We start from the raw sequence: 16040 nt of genomic DNA on the forward strand, positions 1-16040 counted from the left end.
CGCACACATTTACACATACACCCCCCCCCCCACCCTCGTCCCTCCCCCACCACCACACACTGAATGTTAAATTCCCGACTCTCTCTACAGTTGTGTGTGTTGGGCCACACCCACACCCCACCACACCCACAACCACCCCACCCACACCCACAACCCACTACACCCACAACCACCACACTCACAGCACACCACACCCACAACCCACTACACCCACAACCACCACACTCACAGCACACCACACCCACACCACAACTACCACACCCACAACCACAACAACTACCATACCCACAACTCACCTCACCCACACCACAACCACCACCTCCACCAGCTCACCCACCACACGTGAATACACGTACACTCTCTTGCCAGCATTTGAGACTTTCATAATCCCCTCCACCCCACTCCCCCACCAACTCCCCCCCCCTAACTTACCCCCCAACTCCCTCCACCCCTCCATTGCCCCTACCCCATCTCCCTCACCCCCCCCCTCCTCTCCAGCAAGAGAATAATCCCAAATAAAATAAAAGAGCCAGATATAGAGGAATTAGGGAGGACTATAGTGAACCGCCAACTAGTTAGTGGTGGCAATGACCATTTGAGGTAAAGAGGAGGCAGGTGGATCCTTTCATTAATGGGGCAGGTGTGCTGAGGGGCGGGTGATGGGGGGAGGGGGTGATGGGGGGAAGGGGGAGGGGAAGGGGTGATGGGGGAGGGCGGAGGGGGAGGGGGTGATGGGGGAGGGGGAGGGGGTGATGGGGAAGGGGGGGAGGGGTGATGGGTGGGATTGAAAACACACCTGAGAGAGCGAGTCAACACGGGCGGGTGCTTATATCTGTCACACAAACTCTGTTATTGCCTGTTGGTCAAGTTTCAACTCTACACTGCCTCTCTATTAATGTATGTAATCTTTGTATTGTATAAACCAGCTGATACACTCGAGATCTATAAAATAGAATGTCTGTCTGTCCAAGTGTGGCCACACACTTGGACTAAGCCTCACCCAACTTTCAAATATGTAACGTGAGGGATATGTTAGCGTTTTAGGCCAGACGGGGGTCAGCCCATGTGCCACCGATTAGTGAATACCGGCATCTATAGCACCCCCCAACTTCAATTTTCATGGTTAAAAATTATTCCAGTACACAAAAAGAGCAGCCGCGCAGTGGTTGGTAACTACAGACCAGCGTCATTCCTCTCCTTTACTGATAAAATTATTGAAATATTAATCTCCGCAAATGATATAATTTTTTGACCATCATCGGATAATGTGTGATCGAGAGTATAGTTTTAGAAAGACCGATCTGCTGCTGATCTCTTGCTAGATCTCTCCACTAAGTGGCATCAGTCACAGGAAGAGTCCAAGATCAGCTGTGTTGTTGCTCTAGCGCCGTTGGTCGGGTCTGCCACTCTGGAGTAGTAGTGAAGTTACAGGTACCAGGCATCTCTGGCCCCATCTAAGATCTATTAAATGATTACCTTCTAGAACGGACTCTAGGAGCAGTCGTCAATGGAGCAGAATCATAAAGCCACTCAATTGTTGCCAGCAGACCACAGGATAATGTGATTGGACCACTTCTCTGGAATGTCTATTTCAACTATCTACTTCACCTCATTCCAGAAGCTGAGACCTATGCTGTCGATTGCATGCTAACTTTTACATGTGAAAAGAAATGCCAACTACAAGACTCACCAATCACAGACTTTCAATGTGTCTTTCAACCTGTGGCTGGAGATGACAGGTTAACTTGGCGGCTGAGACAACACAGGCCGTGATGATGATAACTAGACTGCCTATTACAAATGGGACGGGCTAGCAAATGGGTGGCAAAAACCTAAAGTTCAGATATAAAATTGACATATTGGGCTTGAAGCTTTACTCTTCAATTAAAAAGAAGAGCCAGACTCTAAACTCTAGCTTACAAAGCAACGAAGCAGCTTACATCACCCCACCTTCTTGACAGCAGGGGCTGCTAAACCTTACATGAAGCACTAGTATGTATCCCACTCCTGGATTGCCTATTTTCTATCATTCATCAGAATTTTTTATGAAGTGGACAACCATGCAAGAAGACTCATCTCTAGTCTTAACCAAGTCTTGTGCGAATAGTCTGAACATCAGAGCCTTCAACACCGTCGTGACGTTATTGGTCTTACTGTTATGTACAAGGCCAACTTTCTCAAAGTTCCGCATCTGACCAAACTCCGTGGACAACCAGTAGTTGCTACCCGTAGCACTAGGCTCTCAACCCTTCAACAGTCTCATACTGGAAGTACCTTTCAAAAGAACATCACTCCATCAGCGATCATTAATTCCCCCGTCTGACTCGCATCTGGAACTGGTTCACTCAACAGGTTGATACACGGGAGATCAGGTCAACTAATCACCTGAAGACTCTGGCACACAGTTGGCCTCTGGCTCATCTTGTTCCTTATATGACTGTTACTTTGATTCAAATAAAGATCTTTCCTAATGAATACAAAATAATCTCATGAAATAAATGAGTTTCTAGGAGCAGTCTTCAGATGTGCTGAGGCAGGATAACAGCTCTTGCTTGCAGTTTCACCAGATACCTCAATTGGTAGTCTTAATGAACGCTAGTCTTAGGTAAAACAAAAAGATAGGGAGAGGGAGAGAGAGCGAGAGAGAGAGAGAGAGAGAGAGAGAGAGAGAGAGAGAGAGAGAGAGAGAGAGAGAGAGAGAGAGAGAGAGAGAGAGAGAGAGAGAGAGAAAGAGAGAAAGAGAGAAAGAGAGAGAGGAGAGAGGGAAGAACGGAGATGTCCGGAGATAGGAGAGAGCTAGGGAGAGAGACTGGTGAGGAGAGCGAGAAAGTGAAGGGAGGCCTGGAGACCCGGGCCCCGCCGGGTACTCCTCTGGCAGGGTAATAAAGGACTCTCTCCTATATTGTATACAATAACCCAACACATATATACGGAAATACAGAACACTTTCGTGTCACACATGAGGGTTGTGTCTGGTGTTGGCAACCACGTGTGTGAGACATGTTCTCGACCTCTAAAGTCATCTTAATATTAAATCTTCTTCTAAGCATTTTCTAAAGTTATGTAAGACCATCAGAGAGGTTTACAGTTGTCGTTCATCTTCCTAAAGAGACCACGACGGACACCTTTGTACCGTAGTGAGGTACTGTTGACCTCCAGGCAGGTACCGTTGTACCGTGCTCTGGTACCGTCATACAATAATAATTAATAATACGTTTTGTTGGGGACAGGAAGCCTGCATGTCACCCCGCATGGTGCAACTACAGTCCCTCTCCAGGATGCAACCCACAACAGTTTCCTAACTCCCAGGTACCTCTTTACTGCTAGGTGAACAGATGCATTAAGTGACAGGAAACGTGACCCAACCAATTCTGTCCCGGCCGGGAATCGAACCTTGGGTCCCCGAATGTGAGTCGAGAACGAAGAAACAAATTTTTTTCAATACAAATAATAAATACACACACACTCCCCACTGTGTGTGGGGGGGGAGGGGGGCTGGTAGCCTGGTAGATAGCGCGCAGGACTCGTAATTCTGTGGCGCGGGTTCGATTCCCGCACCAGGCAGAAACAAATGGGCAAAGTTTCTTTCACCCTGATGCCCCTGTTACCTAGCAGTAAATAGGTACCTGGGAGCTAGTCAGCTGTCACGGGCTGCTTCCTGGGGTGTGTGTGTGTGGGGGGTGAAGTAGTTAGTAAACAGTTGATTGACAGTTGAGAGGTGGGCCGAAAGAGCAAAGCTCAACCCCCGCAAGCACAACTAGATCAATACACAAACACACACACAGACTCAAGGTTATCCATACACAATGGCACCTTCATAATAAACAAACATATCTGTTAACTAAACAGGAGAACTCTGCATCACTGTGATTGGTTGCTGGGGCTCCAACTGTGATTGGTTGCTGGGGCTCGAACTGTGATTGGTTGCTGGGGCTCGAACTGTGATTGGTTGCTGGGGCTCGAACTGTGATTGGTTGCTGGGGCTCCAACTGTGATTGGTTGCTGGGGCTCCAACTGTGATTGGTTGCTGGGGCTCCAACTGTGATTGGTTGCTGGGGCTCGAACTGTGATTGGTTGCTGGGGCTCGAACTGTGATTGGTTGCTGGGGCTCCAACTGTGATTGGTTGCTGGGGCTCCAACTGTGATTGGTTGCTGGGGCTCGAACTGTGATTGGTTGCTGGGGCTCCAACTGTGATTGGTTGCTGGGGCTCGAACTGTGATTGGTTGCTGGGGCTCGAACTGTGATTGGTTGCCGAGAACGAGCCTACAACCATGTGGCAGGAGACACGAGTCAGCCTTGGAGCCGTCAGGCAGCGGTGAACGAGCCTGGTTCACCAAGTCTCGTCCTGGTCTTAACGAGGAGGGTGTTTAACGAGATGAACTACACGGCACGACTCTCGCTAATCACCAGGGGCCTCGTTAGTAGTCATAGAGAGACGACCTTAAAAGTACACGGCTGAAATAGAGGAGGTCGTTACCTAAAATGGTGGTTGTTACGGAGATAATTGGCCGGGTCCCGAGCGCTGATGAACCAGCCTGCGTGGGTGGGTGTAGGTGGGTGGGTGTATGTACGTGGGTGTAGGTGGGAGGGTGTATGTACGTGGGTGTAGATGGGAGGGTGTATGTACGTGGGTGTAGGTGGGAGGGTGTATGTACGTGGGTGTAGATGGGAGGGTGTATGTACGTGGGTGTAGGTGGGAGGGTGTACGTACGTGGGTGTAGGTGGGAGGGTGTACGTACGTGGGTGTAGGTGGGAGGGTGTATGTACGTGGGTGTAGGTGGGAGGGTGTACGTACGTGGGTGTAGGTGGGAGGGTGTATGTACGTGGGTGTAGGTGGGAGGGTGTATGTACGTGGGTGTAGGTGGGAGGGTGTATGTACGTGGGTGTAGGTGGGAGGGTGTATGTACGTGGGTGTAGGTGGGAGGGTGTATGTACGTGGGTGTAGATCGGAGGGTGTATACACGTGGGTGTAGGTGGGAGGGTGTATGTACGTGGGTGTAGATCGGAGGGTGTATACACGTGGGTGTAGGTGGGAGGGTGTATGTACGTGGGTGTAGGTGGGAGGGTGTATGTACGTGGGTGTAGGTGGGAGGGTGTATGTACGTGGGTGTAGGTGGGAGGGTGTATGTACGTGGGTGTAGGTGGGAGGGTGTATGTACGTGGGTGTAGGTGGGAGGGTGCATGCACGTGGGTGTAGGTGGGAGGGTGCATGCACGTGGGTGTAGGTGGGAGGGTGTATGTACGTGGGTGTAGGTGGGAGGGTGTATGTACGTGGGTGTAGGTGGGAGGGTGTATGTACGTGGGTGTAGGTGGGAGGGTGTATGTACGTGGGTGTAGGTGGGAGGGTGTATGCACGTGGGTGTAGGTGGGAGGGTGTATGTACGTGGGTGTAGGTGGGAGGGTGTATGTACGTGGGTGTAGGTGGAAAGGTGTATGCACGTGGGTGTAGGTGGAAAGGTGTATGTACGTGGGTGTAGGTGGAAAGGTGTATGCACGTGGGTGTAGGTGGAAAGGTGTATGTACGTGGGTGTAGGTGGGAGGGTGTATGTACGTGGGTGTAGGTGGGAGGGTGTATGTACGTGGGTGTAGGTGGGAGGGTGTATGCACGTGGGTGTAGGTGGGAGGTAGGGTGTAGATGGGCGAGACGGGTTTAAGTGCGAGGGAGATTGTCGTTCAGATACGTATATCTACATGGCATTAGTAATAAGACTAATATAATAAAAACACTGATAAAATACACTGATGTGTATTTTATATAAATATTTGAACTAGAGTGAGTCTCTCGCACTCTCCTGAGTGTATTATCATGATCTTGAGGTGTATAACCTCTCCTCTTACAAATTAAGTCTGAATGTGACTGTTTGTCCATATGGCCGAAAATAGACGTACTTTGAAAATGAAAAAAAAAATGAAAATAATTTTTGGACTTTTTTTTTCCAAAACAGTAAGTTACGGGTCCTCTGGTAGGTTAGCAGGGCAGAAAATTCTCCTAAGGTTTCAAAACCTCATGAAAAACGATAATTGCAAGTTTCTTCTGCTAACCTAACCTAGTAAGCCGGAGAACTCAAACAGAAAACGTACATCACTTTCGTGAGCCGATTTCATTTCAATTTACGTAAATTTTTGGCCATAGAGCGCTTACCAGCGAAAAACGACGTTATTTTAAGAGGACGGGTTGGGTTGGTAGCCAAGATCCCCTCCTCTTACCCTCCATGACCTCTTGACCCGGTCACCCCCCCACCTCCCTGCAGGTGTTCTCAGGAGAGGTTGTCTACGGGACGAGCAGTTGTCCTTCCCGTCATCCTGGCCGTCTGACAACTGCAGTTGTTGTTGTTGACCTTCATTATGCACTCACCAGAGTGCAAGGGACTCACTCTTGGTCATAAATGTACTTAAAATAGACATATACACGAGTGTGGCCTTTTATCCTATGTTATTAGGTCAATAAGAAGACATTACCATTACTTAAATAATAATAATAATATAAATAATAATAATAATAATAATAATATTAATATAAATATTATTAATAATAATAACAATAAAAATAATCTTCATAATAATAATCATACTAATAATAATGTTTCTGTTTTATTAATAACTTTATTGACTGGTTATTAGAGAGTGCTGAAATTTACTGATCAGATAAGGCCGGCTAATGAGATTTTTACGGCTTAAGTGCTCTGCAATTTCCATGAGTACTTGCCTTGTTGCACTTGCCAAGCTGTGTTGGAGGGGTCGAGCTTAGCTCCTGAACTCCGGACACCGAGCAATTATAGTCGCTGGCGTCAAGAACTCTCCGCCCTCATGTTTCTTGCTCTTGCTTATAAAATCAAGCGTGAATTAGCTTCTTCACTTCCTGTTAATACGTTCTTGTTATATTCCTCTTAAATGCTGGAGAACTTACTAATTTAATTTTCATATGTGCCAACAAGTACCCTCGAACGCAGAGAGAGAGAGAGAGAGAGAGAGAGAGAGAGAGAGAGAGAGAGAGAGAGAGAGAGAGAGAGAGAGATATCTGTTTCCACTGACTTGATTGTCAACTGATCGGTTGTCGTGTTCCATTGGACACCTAGAACCTTTGTCATCTCGGGTACTTGGTAGTCGGGAAATTCAGTTGTGATCAGTTGTTTTAATTTGTCATTGTTAGAGACCCAAGACTGGAGAGGCATATTGGCTCCCATTAATTCTCGATTGGCCTCATGGTATATGTCCAACAGCTTACTTTCACTGTTGGCTGTTCCTTGAAAGTTATCCACATACAGGTTTTCGCTAATTTCTGTCTTGTTCGGGCTATTGGACTTCTTCAAGTGCGTATCCAAGGTAGCTTGAAGCAGAAATGGTGAGCTCGTGGCTCCGAACAAAACAGACGCAAACCTATAAGTGATTATTTCACTGTTTGGATCATTAGGATCCTTAATCCATAGGAACTTTGTGTAGTTCCGGTCTTCTTCTTGAAGACCTACCCTAAGGAATGCCTTGCTAATGTCGGCCGTATATGCATAAGTCCCTATACGAAACTTTAACAGCACGTCATAAAGCCTTTGTGTTAGGCTTGGGCCTGTTTGAAGGCAGTCATTTAACGAAACACTATTCTGCCCCATCTTAGCACTGCAATTAAATACTATCCGTAGTGGGGTAGTCGCAGAATCCTTCTGAACATGGTGGTGTGGCAGATAATGTCCTTCCTTTGGGTTATCATTTGTTACAACTTCGATAAATTTGTCATCGAGCTGCTTCTGTATTATTTCATGGTACAACTTCAAGTTCTCAGGTTGTCTTTGTAAACGTAACACCTGTGATCTTAATTGATTTTGTGCCATGAAGTAGTTGATGGGTAGCTGAGGGTGATTCAGCTTCCATGGTAACCTGACCCAGTACTGATTATCTTTGTAGATAACTGAGTCTAGGTATTGTTTATAAGTCCAGTCATCATCTGGACTAGGTTGTTCAGGGACAATGCCGAGAGTTGCCAGGTCCCATAACTTATATACTGGGGGATCAAGCTCATCCTCGGAAATGTCTCTGAGTTGCAGTGGAGACTGTTCTCCTAGTCATGCAACCATTACTGTGTTGGCATGTTGGTGATCCACAGGTGCGGGTTGTTTTAGCCGTAATACTGGGCCTGTTAGTAAATAGCCACCTGCAGATGGTAACACGTTCATACCGTGGTAATCTTCCTTTCCTATGATAAACTTATGGTAGACATCTGATCCCATAAGGATTCCAATATCGGAAAGGTTGTCCGATGTAATGTTATCAGCCAAAGGAATTCCCTTTTCTTCTAGGAATTTGGCTGTTGTTCCTAGACCTTCTATATACAGGTCTGATGGAAATCTATCTACTACTAGTGCTGGTACTTTTCGTACATAACCTCCTAGTCGTACTGTGGGTCGTACTACCTCGTAAGTTCGGGCTCCTGAGTTAGTCAGGAATCCTTTTATGTTTATCCGTGTCTCCTCTACAGGTGTAAGTTTCAGTTTATCTACCAACTCCTTGGATATAAAGGTCAGTTGGGACCCCTGATCAAATAATCCACGTACGGTGGCTTTATTCTTTCCATTTCTAATGATCAATCGTGCAGTAGGTAGAGCTGATTTATGGTTAGACCTGGTTGTGAAGACACTTATGTCAGGTAACACAGTACAAAGTTTTACTGATGCTGTAGCTCCTTCCTCCTCTTGTGGCTTGGGAGACTTTATACTTGTGTCCCCACAAAGTGCAGTATGGTGTTGACCCTTATGGCACTTAGTGCAGATGCGCATTGCTGTTGTGCAATTGTCGGGATGATGTTCCCTTATACACTTGCTACATCTATATAACTCCTTGAGTCGTTTTATGCGTGTTGCACGATCAGGGTAGCGTCTGCAATTGTACATGGAATGTGATTGCTCACAAAACACACATGGTTTCCAGACATTAACAGTATCTTGAGGAGTCACCGTCTTGGGTGATGCGTTGACTGTAGGTTTGGAAGGACCAACTGCATATGTTCCTACACTGCCCTGATTCCACTTTGTGGAGGGGGAAGATGTTTTAGCTTTGTTTGGAGCACTGTTTGTACTCTGTTGTTTACTATTAGTAGCAGATGTGGGTTTAGATGGTTTTTCTTCTGGATTAACTCTTTCTCGTTCTATGATGGTTTGTAAACCCTTTGTAATCTCATTTACAGTCAAGGATGACTTACCTACTAATACAAACAACTTATCCAGTATGTCCCTGGGTAATTTCCGTGTCATGTGGACTTGTATTATCCAGTCTGACTCATCCAGGTTCACTTTATTTTTAAGTGCCTTGAGTATGGACTCAAGCTCCAATCTGAAGGTTTGGAGTGAGACTGCAGTATTATTTGGAGGTTTAATGTCTAACAGTCTCTGTGTTAGAATTCTGATAGTCCTTTCAGGTTTAGCGTAATTATCTTTCAGGAGTTGCACTGCATTGTCATAATCATCATCTGTGTGATTTAGATTACAGACTACCTGATACGCTTCATCCTTCAAGACACTCTGTAAGTATGTAAACTTTGTTGTTTTTGGCACATTAGCATTAGAATCCACAGAATCGACAAATTTGCTCCAGAAACCGTCCCAACTCTCGTCTTCTCTTCCAGAAAAAGTTGGTAAACTAAGTGATGGCAATTTGACTTCTGGTGCTGTCTGTTTCTGGGAAGTTGTGGTTACAATATTTATATTAGCTTTATGGGCATGTATGATATCATCAAAGTATTGCAACTGTGTAAACATTGTATCCTCATAATCGGAATGTTCTTGTATAACATCTTGTAATGTTTCTCCACCAACACTGGTATTCTGAAGTAAAACTTGATATTCTTTCATTTGTTGCAACACACGGTCATATTTGTTCCGTGCAAGCCTAAGATAATTTTCCAATGCTACATAGTTAACTGGAGTTTGTTTACTTATGTCATCACATGTGCTAATCTGCCGTGATAAATGATCCCTCAATCCTGTGAGGGTTATTTGGACATTTTTGACAGTAGACATTTTGGAAGTACTTGTTAGTCGTATAGACTATATTTAAATATACACTGTAAAATCATACACACTATAATTTGAGTGGTAGACCTGTATCAATGCTGGTATCCGCAAGTTAGCCCATCATTATCACTCTTGGTTGGTACAGAGACACAGGTTAACACTCAAAGGTGAAATGATTATAGTTAAATTGTACTAATGTTATATTGATATCATATTGACAACACAACTCGGGTTGTCTTAAATACTGCATACAAATATGTACTTGCTAGGTTGTAATATGTGTTCAACACTAGACAAGTGTTAAATTCTTACCCTTACACCAGGTTAGCACAATAAATTAGACTAGGTTGCTGTACAACACCAGCCTAAAATGTTCTACCCTTGTGCAAGAATTAGTAGTAAATGATGTGGCATGCAGTAAATGTTACAGTAATGGCAATAATAATGCAATAATACAAAAAAACATATATAAGTAACTTATAAGTAAAGTAGCCTCTTATCAACCTCTTGTAATGAAATGAAAAAAGCACAATTGTTCCTTTGGTACTGTCAGAACAATAATAGTGCTTGTTGTAAGTTCTGTTTGCTATGAGATTGAAAAGTTAGGCTAGAAAATATGCAAAAATATAGCAGTGTCTTCCTGCTATAATGTGTGTAGGTAATATTGCACTATCACTATATGTATGTATAATATCTAGTTCAAAGAACTAAATATAATCCGGTTCGAAGGACCAAACAATGTGGGGAAAAATCCAGGCAGCTAATCTCTCTTTTTCAAATTGATTTAATAAAATAAAGTTATGTCTTATTTATTTTCTTAGTAAGTAAGTATTAATTAAGTGGACTGTATGTACTGGTAAACTGCCTGAAATCTTCTTACACACTATTGGAGGGACAATTGGTAGCTTAAACCACTATGTTATGGTCCCTTCTTAAACTACCAATTGTTTACCTTTAAAACTATTATTTCAGTTATTTCATTATAAGTAATTAATTATAACTACTGCTACTGCTATAATGTCTTAGCTGTGCCAGTAGAATGGGCCTAGTAAGGCGTGTAGGTGTAGCCTCAAGATGGGTGTGGCCCTGCCTCTTTGTGCCACGTAATGGCGGCTGGTGGCAAGGACAAGGCTTGGCAAACAAGTAGTTAATTATGTGTATGAACCAACTGTCTGCTCAGATTCTTGAAGCTCCTCTCACAATTTACCTGTATGGGATGCAAGGAATTAATCAAAGTTCCCTAAACATATCAATTACAGGTATGACATGAACTGTGAGGGCTGTAATGGGGTACACGTACGGTGTTTTTGGGGATGTCCTACGACATAACCATCTACATATTTATATTAAACAGTGCACTTGAATAATAAACAATACTTGGTAGACGGATACAGATGTCGTTGTGATGTTGTTAGGCTGTGTGGCTGGTGTTGACACGTAAATGGGGTGTCTAGCTGTTTACACCAGTTAAGACAGCGTGGTAAGCTCATCCCATGTTTTTGTTGAAGTTGTGTGTGTGTGTCGGTTTCCCGACATGAGAGAGAGAGAGAGAGAGAGAGAGAGAGAGAGAGAGAGAGAGAGAGAGAGAGAGAGACAGAGACACAGACAGAGAGAGAGAGAGAGAGAGAATGAGAGGCAATGTTGCTGCTTCTGCCTGATAATGTCAGAGGCTTGGCACATGTTGAGAGACAGTGGGAGGTGGGAAGGGAGAGGAGAGGGAGTGAGAGTGAATTGAGAGAAGAAAAAAGGGAGAAAGAAAAGACGAAGGAGATGAGAGGAGATAGTGATAGGTTAAGGATTGATTGATGAAGATTAAGCCACCCAAGAGGTGGGCACGGGCATTAATAGCCCATAAAGACTTAAAGAAGAAGAGAGCTGTAAATAAGGGAGGGACAGAGATGCTGTAGAGTGGAGGGAGGGGAGGGACAGATGCTGTAGAGGGGAGGGGAGGGACAGATGCTGTAGAGGGGAGGGGAGGGACAGTCGATGCTGTAGAGGGGAGGGGAGGAACAGATGCTGTAGAGGGGAGGGGAGGGACAGATGCTGTAGAGGGGAGGGGAGGGACAGAGATGCTGTAGAGAGGAGGGGAGGGGAGGGACAGATGCTGTAGAGGGGAGGGGAGGGACAGAGATGCTGTAGAGGGGAGGGGAGGGGAGGGACAGATGCTGTAGAGGGGAGGGACAGAGATGCTGTAGAGGGGAGGGGAGGGGAGGGACAGATGCTGTAGAGGGGAGGGGAGGGACAGATGCTGTAGAGGGGAGGGGAGGGGAGGGGAAGGGAGGGGAGGGGAGGGACAGATGCTGCAGGGGAGGGGAGGGACAGATGCTGTAGAGGGGAGGGGAGGGACAATGCTGTAGAGGGGAGGGGAGGGGAGGGACAGATGCTGTAGAGGGGAGGGGAGGGACAGTCGATGCTGTAGAGGGGAGGGGAGGGACAATGCTGTAGAGGGGAGGGGAGGGGAGGGACAGATGCTGTAGAGGGGAGGGGAGGGACAGTCGATGCTGTAGAGGGGAGGGGAGGGACAGTCGATGCTGTAGAGGGGAGGGGAGGGACAGTCGATGCAGTAGAGGGGAGGGGAGGGGAGGGACAGATGCTGTAGAGGGGAGGGGAGGGACAATGCTGTAGAGGGGAGGGGAGGGGAGGGACAGATGCTGTAGAGGGGAGGGGAGGGACAGATGCTGTAGAGGGGAGGGGAGGGACAGTCGATGCTGTAGAGGGGAGGGGAGGAACAGATGCTGTAGAGGGGAGGGGAGGGACAGATGCTGTAGAGGGGAGGGGAGGGACAGATGCTGTAGAGGGGAGGGGAGGGACAGATGCTGTAGAGGGGAGGGGAGGAACAGATGCTGTAGAGGGGAGGGACAGATGCTGTAGAGGGGAGGGACAGATGCTGTAGAGGGGAGGGGAGGGACAGATGCTGTAGAGGGGAGGGGAGGGGAGGGACAAATGCTGTAGAGGGGAGGGGAGGAACAGATGCTGTAGAGGGGAGGGGAGGAACAGTCGATGCTGTAGAGGGGAGGGGAGGGACAGATGCTGTAGAGGGGAGGGACAGATGCTGTAGAGGGGAGGGGAGGGGAGGGACAAATGCTGTAGAGGGGAGGGGAGGAACAGATGCTGTAGAGGGGAGGGGAGGGACAGTCGATGCTGTAGAGGGGAGGGACAGATGCTGTAGAGGGGAGGGACAGTCGATGCTGTAGAGGGGAGGGGAGGGACAGATGCTGTAGAGGGGAGGGACAGATGCTGTAGAGGGGAGGGGAGGGACAGATGCTGTAGAGGGGAGGGGAGGGACAGATGCTGTAGAGGGGAGGGGAGGGACAGTCGATGCTGTAGAGGGGAGGGGAGGGACAGAGATGCTGTAGAGGGGAGGGGAGGGACAGAGATGCTGTAGAGGGGAGGGACAGATGCTGTAGAGGGAAGGGGAGGGACAGAGATGCTGTAGAGGGGAGGGGAGGGACAATGCTGTAGAGGGGAGGGAAGGGACAGATGCTGTAGAGGGGAGGGACAGATGCTGTAGAGGGAAGGGGAGGGACAGAGATGCTGTAGAGGGGAGGGAAGGGACAGATGCTGTAGAGGGGAGGGACAGATGCTGTAGAGGGAAGGGGAGGGACAGATGCTGTAGAGGGGAGGGAAGGGACAGATGCTGTAGAGGGGAGGGACAGATGCTGTAGAGGGAAGGGGAGGGACAGATGCTGTAGAGGGGAGGGGAGGGACAGAGATGCTGTAGAGGGGAGGGGAGGGACAGAGATGCTGTAGAGGGGAGGAAGACAGACGGTAGAGGAGAAAGGGAACTATCAGGAGAGATCGCCAAGCTATTACAACTATATACCACTGGGAAGTTGGTCAGGATAAGGATTTGGGATGGGACAGGGGGAAGGAATGGTGCCTAACCACTTGGACGGTCGGGGATTGAACGCCGACCTGCATGAAGGGAGACCGTCGCTCGAACCGTCCACCCCAAGGGGGTGGGCAAATGAAAGGGGAGGGAAGGAGAAGGGAGAGGAGCAGGGAAGAGGGAAGAGGGTGGATGATGAAAGGAAATAAGAACGGTTGGAAGATTCACCTTCCTCCTTATCGTGTTAGATTTTCTTGTTTTGTTCTCCTTTGTCTTCCTCCTCCTCTTCCTCCTCTTCTTCTTGCTCCTTCTCTACCTCCTCCTCTTCCTCGTCCTCCTCCCCGTCCCCCCACACATGCAAATTCCCCCCTCTCCAAGTAGTCCCCCCCCTCAACACCCCTCACACCCTAAACCCACAACACTGAGCGGATAAAGTCTTTTTACACAAACCTTCCGGGAAAATATGGAAAAACTTGAGCCCTAAAATCAAGCTTTATCGGAGCCGAACTTTTCTAATGCTAAAACTTGTCTTTATTCTCATATACATATATTACATACATATATATATATATATATATATATATATATATATATATATATATATATATATATATATATATATATATATATATATATATATATATATATATATATATATATATATATACCTAGAAGGAGTACCACCTCTGGTGCAAGTGTAGGGACCCATAGCCTCGGAGAAGAAAATAAAGAGTACTCAGAGAAGACCTTGTGGATCCTCACTGAACACTGATATTTTCTTCTCCTACCACTCCTATTCTTTTGGTATGTGTGTATATATATCTAACTTTATTTGAAAATATCATTACATAAAAAAAAGTTACAATATTGATTACATGCAGGGTACAAGGCTGCTTGTCACAAGTTGAACAGCTCCTCCAGCTCCTCAGATGGCGGGCAGGAACCATGGATGCAGTGAGCATTTCCTCTCTGGATTGCCACACTAAGGCGCTGAAAAAGAAAACTGGCAGCTCTAGGGTCTCTAGTTGTTTCGATTAGCTTAGACCCCAACTCCTTCAAAAAGCTAGCAGCACTTTTACCCCAGGCACCAAGTGTCTCTGAGGCAATGGGGACAAAATTGTAGTGGTGCTCAAGGTCTCTGTATTTACGTGACTTGGCCGCTTACCGGTGATTGGCAGCTCCTCCTGCTTGTGTAGCACTGAAGTCAACATAGGTATTGGCTAAAGTTGAAACGCAAGTGTAGTCCCACACCAACTGTCTACCATTCTTCCAGGGGTTCACCGTGATTCCGTCTGGGCGACCGACAGGCTCATCAGAGTTGCGGGACATTAGGTAACGGGGCTCTCTCTCTGCTGGACAACCGGCTATGGTAAGGCTTCTCTTAATAATGTCATTGACCTCGCCGTGTCTTGCATGCCATCCTCCTGTCCTTTGGCAGAGAAGGCCATGCCGTCCGTATCTGTCGGCCTCTGCCTCGCCGCAAATACACCTGTATTCGGTGTGGATTGGGGCAGCGAGGCGGAGAGCCACGGCAATTCGGAGGGCCTGCGGTGTGAGACGGGTGCCGGTTGCTGACATTGGGGTTGCTAATAGGAAATACCCTGCATGGGGAGCTGCTACAGCTCTAAGTCGGGCAGTGTCATGTGGTGTCGTTGCAGCTTCTAGCAAAATCGCAGCTTCTTGGTCGGCAATGGAGCGATCCCAGCTGGAATGCTTATGGGCTTCAGAAGGCGGTGGTTGGGGTGCTGGTCCTGCGAGAGAGACCCATTTGGTTGTGCAGTCTGTGAAACTGGGATCATGTACCCCTGCCTGTTGAACTAGGTGCTCAGGTAGGATTTCCTTCACCAAGTTGTCAGACCCCACTGAAGAGGACAGGAACGCTGGTACAGCAATTTGTGTTGCTGTGCGCACGCCAAGGCCCCCGAGTCTGACAGGAAGGGAGGCTTGTTTCCACTGTAAGTCGCTGAGGGAAAGATTGAGGGCTTTTTCTAGTGTTGATTTCAGCAAGCTGTCGTACTCTTCTAATTTAATATTGTTGAAAGATAGCGAACATCTTAGAAAGTAGGTCAGCCTGGGGAGGGACAAGCATCTGGTGATGAGGTAAAGTGCATCAAGAGCATCGATGTCTTCAATCCTCTCGTTCATCCTCTTCAGGTCAGTGATCTTCTTACCAAGGACCCCTTCGATGGCATTCCTTCCAAGAGGAGCACCT

General features: G+C 47.1%; 1 protein-coding gene across 1 annotated transcript; it reads right to left on the bottom strand.

Annotated features, from left to right (window-relative positions):
* Positions 1 to 7027: 7027 nt before the first annotated feature.
* Positions 7028 to 11495, bottom strand: LOC138355942 (uncharacterized). Its single transcript, XM_069311500.1, has 2 exons — positions 11300 to 11495; positions 7028 to 11206 (listed from the first exon to the last, which is right to left on the bottom strand). Exon 2 carries the CDS (start codon positions 10003 to 10005, stop codon positions 8056 to 8058), a length of 1950 nt encoding a protein of 649 aa, XP_069167601.1. The 5' UTR covers positions 10006 to 11206; positions 11300 to 11495; the 3' UTR covers positions 7028 to 8055.
* Between the last annotated feature and the right edge of the window lie 4545 nt (positions 11496 to 16040).

The sequence above is a fragment of the Procambarus clarkii genome, chromosome 1, assembly GCF_040958095.1.
Source record: "Procambarus clarkii isolate CNS0578487 chromosome 1, FALCON_Pclarkii_2.0, whole genome shotgun sequence".
Taxonomy (NCBI): Eukaryota; Metazoa; Arthropoda; class Malacostraca; order Decapoda; family Cambaridae; genus Procambarus; species Procambarus clarkii.